Source organism: Anomaloglossus baeobatrachus, chromosome 4, assembly GCF_048569485.1.
Source record: "Anomaloglossus baeobatrachus isolate aAnoBae1 chromosome 4, aAnoBae1.hap1, whole genome shotgun sequence".
NCBI lineage: Eukaryota > Metazoa > Chordata > Amphibia > Anura > Aromobatidae > Anomaloglossus > Anomaloglossus baeobatrachus.
The window spans coordinates 8728552-8733792 of record NC_134356.1 but is presented as its reverse complement, the minus strand read 5'-3'; the positions used below and the strand labels follow the sequence as shown (position 1 = coordinate 8733792).

At 58.9% G+C, this 5241-nt stretch overlaps 2 protein-coding genes across 4 annotated transcripts in view; one reads left to right on the top strand and one right to left on the bottom strand.

Moving 5' to 3' along the window:
* Window positions 1-355: 355 nt before the first annotated feature.
* LOC142302485 (histone H1.11R-like) lies at window positions 356-994 on the bottom strand. The gene has a single exon (XM_075343558.1). It carries the CDS (start codon window positions 992-994, stop codon window positions 356-358), a length of 639 nt encoding a protein of 212 aa, XP_075199673.1.
* A 3560-nt stretch (window positions 995-4554) lies between these two features.
* The window catches only part of MANSC1 (MANSC domain containing 1), an 18413-nt gene continuing 17726 nt past the window's right edge, over window positions 4555-5241 (top strand). For 2 of the 3 annotated variants that reach the window (XM_075343556.1, XM_075343557.1), the window contains exon 1: window positions 5004-5122. Coding sequence is in view for 1 of the 3 variants with exons in the window: in XM_075343555.1 (XP_075199670.1) it covers window positions 4570-4578 (9 nt within the window). In the remaining 2 variants the exon portion in view is untranslated. Of the gene's footprint in view, window positions 4579-5003; window positions 5123-5241 lie in introns of those variants that run through there. The other variant, XM_075343555.1, reaches the window with a different exon arrangement.

Here is a 5241-nt window from a genome sequence, read left to right as displayed (position 1 = left end):
GATCATACAGCTCTGCAGGACAAGGTGGTGACACTGATCATACAGCTCTGCAGGACAAGGTGGAGACACTGATCATACAGCTCTGCAGGACAAGGTGGTGGCACTGATCATACAGCTCTGCAGGACAAGGTCGTGACACTGATCATACAGCTCTGCAGGACAAGGTGGTGGCTCTGATCATACAGCTCTGCAGGACAAGGTTGTGGCACTGATCATACAGCTCTGCAGGACAAGGTGGTGGCACTGATCATACAGCTCTGCAGGACAAGGTGGTGGCACTGATCATACAGCTCTGCAGGACAAGGTGGTGGCTCTGAGAAGAGCCTTTGTGTTATGAGGACAGAGCGGCTGCCGCTTATTTCTTGGCCGCGGGCTTCTTGGCTTTAGCCGCTTTCTTAGCCGGACTCTTGGCTTTGGGTTTTGCCGCCTTCTTAGCCGGACTCTTCGTCACTTTCTTGGGCTTCGGAGCGGCCTTCGGCTTCTTGGGGCTCTTTGCCGCTTTCTTGGCCGCGGCTGCTGCGGGCTTCTTGGCCTTTTTCGGGCTCTTCTTGGCGGCGGCCGGAGCCTTCTTGGGCTTCTTCGGGGATTTGGCCGCTTTCTTGGCTGCCGGCTTCTTGGGCTTGGCCGCCGGCTTCTTCGTGGCTGCCTTGGCCTTAGTCTCCTTGTTGAACTTGAAGGACCCGGAGGCGCCGCTGCCCTTCACCTGGAGCAGGGTGCCCTTGGTGACCAGAGCCTTGATGGCCAGCTTCAGGCGGCTGTTATTCTTCTCCACATCGTATCCTTCGGCGGCCGCAGCCTTCTTCAGGGCGGCCAGAGACACCCCACTGCGCTCCTTGGAGGCGGACACGGCTTTCACCAGCAGATCGGACACTTTGGGACTGGAGGGTTTGCGGCTTTTCTTGGCGCCTCCTGCGGCGGATTTCTTCGGCGCCTTCTTGGATTTGGCGGCCGGTTCGGCGGGAGGAGGAGGAGCGGCGGGCGCGGTCTCTGCCATCGTGTAAAGAAAGAGCAAAATTCAAAAGTCTTGAGACGGAAAAACACTGAGGACGGAGCCGGCGGCGCCTCCTATATATACAGTCACCCTGCCGCTGATTGGCTGAGTGTCCTGATCTCTTATTTGCTGACACTGCGCACAGGCCCCGCCTTCTGCCTGAGCCGTGTGAAACTCCGCCCCCTGTAGTTTGCCTGCAGAGGGCGCTCTCTCTTCACTCGACCTCCGCACTCACCGCTTGCAGCCGTCACTGGTGGAAGAGCCCCGGATCTCCCTCCGTCCTCCCGATCTGCCCAAATCGGGGCTTCTGCGGGGATAAATCCGCGGCGGGAGCTCGTTCCTTCTCCTCCCGGCACCAACACAGGGATCTTTACCACAATCTGTATCGTACAGGAAGCTGATTGTACGATGCGGGGCGACCTGTCCTCTATATCCAGTGTGCAGTGTATGGGGGCAGCAGTCACCGCATTTGGAAGTTAATAAACTATAGAGCAGTTTTTCCTGAAGAAGTCAAATGCCTTAAAAACTTAGTATATACATCACTGTATAAGGAGAAAACAGCCGAGGATTCAGCTGCACAGAAGGTTACACGTCACTATATGCAGAACAGACAGCACGATCTGAAGATATACAGCATTGTATATTATAGCTATATGGCGTATACTGTATGTGTGATATATATATATGCCTTATATGGGGGGGAGCGGTGTCCAGTACCGTATATACACACACCACATTGGTGACTATAGATGGAGCCCCTGTTACAGTGATGAGATCTCCTGTTTCTGTACTGATTGTAGATCCACTGCACTGGATCACGCCAGATGCACTGAGAATAGATCCTGCACTGACCCACTAATTTCAGGATTCATACAGTGGATGAAATATAAATCCTGAAGCAGTTCCAGCCCGAGATCAAGTTAGATCATACCCAACATCCCACGCGACCAGCAGTGTAAAGTAATCGCTATAGACTGCATGCAATATCAGGCCCACACGACAACTGCGAGACCACACGCTCCTGTGAGGACGGGGGCCAGCTCCTGTGATGACGGGGGCCGGCTCCTGTGAGGACGGGGGCCGGCTCCTGTGAGGACGGGGGCCGGCTCCTGTGAGGACGGGGGCCGGCTCCTGTGAGGACGGGGGCCGGCTCCTGTGAGGACGGGGGCCGGCTCCTGTGAGGACGGGGGCCGGCTCCTGTGAGGACGGGGGCCGGCTCCTGTGAGGACGGGGGTGGTGGCTCCTGTGAGGACGGGGTGGTGGCTCCTGTGAGGACGGGGTGGTGGCTCCTGTGAGGACGGGGGCCAGCTCCTGTGAGGACGGGGGCCAGCTCCTGTGAGGACGGGGGCCAGCTCCTGTGAGGACGGGGGCCAGCTCCTGTGAGGACGGGGGCCAGCTCCTGTGAGGACGGGGGCCAGCTCCTGTGAGGACGGGGGCCAGCTCCTGTGAGGACGGGGGCCAGCTCCTGTGAGGACGGGGGCCAGCTCCTGTGAGGACGGGGGCCAGCTCCTGTGAGGACGGGGGCCAGCTCCTGTGAGGACGGGGGCCAGCTCCTGTGAGGACGGGGGCCGGCTCCTGTGAGGACGGGGCCCAGCTCCTGTGAGGACGGGGGTCGGCTCCTGTGAGGACGGGGGCCAGCTCCTGTGAGGACGGGGGCCAGCTCCTGTGAGGACGGGGGCCAGCTCCTGTGAGGACGGGGGCCAGCTCCTGTGAGGACGGGGGCCAGCTCCTGTGAGGACGGGGGTCAGCTCCTGTGAGGACGGGGGTCAGCTCCTGTGAGGACGGGGGCCAGCTCCTGTGAGGACGGGGATCTGCTCCTGTGAGGACGGGGGCCAGCTCCTGTGAGGACGGGGGCCAGCTCCTGTGAGGACGGGGTCAGCTCCTGTGAGGACGGGGGCCAGCTCCTGTGAGGACGGGGGCCAGCTCCTGTGAGGACGGGGGCCAGCTCCTGTGAGGACGGGGGCCAGCTCCTGTGAGGACGGGGGCCAGCTCCTGTGAGGACGGGGGCCAGCTCCTGTGAGGACGGGGGCCAGCTCCTGTGAGGACGGGGGCCAGCTCCTGTGAGGACGGGGGCCAGCTCCTGTGAGGACGGGGGTCAGCAGCTCCTGTGAGGACGGGGTGGTGGCTCTTAGAAGAGCCTTTGTGTTGTGGGGTGCGGGGTCAGCTCCTGTGAGGACGGGGGCCGGCTCCTGTGAGGACGGGGGTCAGCTCCTGTGAGGACGGGGGCCGGCTCCTGTGAGGACGGGGTGGTGGCTCTTAGAAGAGCCTTTGTGTTGTGGGGTGCGGGGTCAGCGGCGTCACTTGCCCTTCTTGCCGCTCTCGGTCTTCTTGGGCAGCAGCACGCCCTGGATGTTGGGCAGGACGCCTCCCTGGGCGATGGTCACCCCACCCAGCAGCCTGTTCAGCTCCTCGTCATTGCGCACGGCCAGCTGCAGGTGCCGGGGGATGATGCGGGTCTTCTTGTTGTCCCGGGCGGCATTACCGGCCAATTCCAGGATCTCAGCGGTCAGATACTCCAGCACAGCGGCCAGATACACCGGAGCGCCGGCGCCCACCCTCTCGGCGTAGTTGCCCTTGCGGAGAAGCCTGTGCACACGCCCGACCGGGAACTGCAGTCCTGCCCGGGATGAGCGGGTCTTGGCCTTAGCTCGGGTCTTCCCGCCTTGTTTGCCGCGTCCAGACATGATTCCTAGAAACACAAACAACAGACTGCAGAGGAGAATAATGAGCCTGCTCCGCCCAGAGCGGCCATATTTATAGACGGGCCATGCAAATGAGCACTGCTGTCACATCACTGCTCTATTGGGTGAGATAAACATGTGGCCAGTTGTGACGCATATATGCTCCGCCCCTTGACGCTAATTAGCTTCCGCATATTGTCTGTAGCGACTTCGGATCCATCCAATGACAGGAGCGGATGCGCACGCAGGCGCAGTGAGGATGTACCATGTTCCCGCTTCTTTCTCTGTGGCCCCGCCCTCCGATACCTCGGATGTGCTCCGCCCCGGACACATGATCGCAGTCTCTGAATTCTCAGTGAGGCCCCCGGGCTGCCCGTGTGCTGCCTGTGGTCGCCGTATACGAGACTGTATGATTTTGATTATTTACACTTTCTCATTAAAGAAAAATATCTGCACTTTTATGAGTTTTGTTTTAAGAAATTTAATTCAAATACTGTATTGAAATCCAATGTTGTCAAAAAGAAACAGGCAAAATACAGCCATACTCGAGAGGTTTCGTAGGCCCCTTGCTGCCATGACAACCATCTTGTGATTTCCTCTGCTCAGGAAAATATTCATATGATCGATATTGCCGTAAACAGAGACGTGCTGTGATGACGTCATTGTCACCTGTGTGGGAGGAGTCAGACTATACAGGGCGGATTCGTGTGGTCACGGCCGGTGCAGGGTGAGGAGGCGGCGGAGGGGCTGAAGGAGAGAAGACGTGGAATAACCGATGCTTCATGAAGGCTGCAAGTGGGTCGACAACGGGGGAGACGAAGTGTGTGTAGCAACCAATCACGGCACACGACCTGTCTGTATCAACCAATCACAGTGCAGCTTTCATTTATAAGCGCTATGATAAATGTAAGCTGGTCTGTGATTGGGCTGCTATTGACTTTTTTTCTTAGACAACACGCTGTTTTCTATATTAACCAATCACAGCGAAGCTTTAATTTTTTCAGACCAATGAGAAATAAAAGCTGTTCTGTGATTGGTCGCTAGTTTTTTTAAAGTCCGATTTGCAGATCAGGAGCTGTAATCGTCCCGCACGGCCTCCCGCACGCGGCTGTGATTAGTCTCCCGCACGCACGGGGGCAGCATTCGTGTTCGTAGACTGAAGCGTCCATAAAACAATGTGTGGGGCGGGGTCATGGGGGTGTCTATAGGAACAGCTGATTGCCTGCAGGGGCGTGTCCGATTTGGCCGTAATGTGGGCGTGGCTTGGTGGCGGCGCGGGAGGGGCATGGGCGTGTTGGTAGAAGCAGCTGATCGTCTGAGGGGGCGTGGCTGTGTGTGGGCGGGGCCGGGTTGCGGTGGATCCGGGCAGCTGGGAGCGCGTCAGTGTGAGCGGCGGAGTCTGCGGGAGGACGGAGCGGTGCCCGGCTGTGCAGGAGAGCGCGTGCACCGTGTATGTATGGGGGCCCGGGGCACGGCGGGGTCACTATGTGGCTTATATGGCGGTTGCCATGGTTTCAGGGCTGGGTTCTTTCTTTTGGGTCCCAGGGCAGGACCGGGTGAGGCTGGTGT

What these genes read in the sequence shown, in the direction of transcription:
- LOC142302485 (XM_075343558.1), bottom strand. Translation starts at nt 994, where the DNA reads ATGGCAGAGACCGCGCCCGCCGCTCCTCCTCCTCCCGCCGAACCGGCC.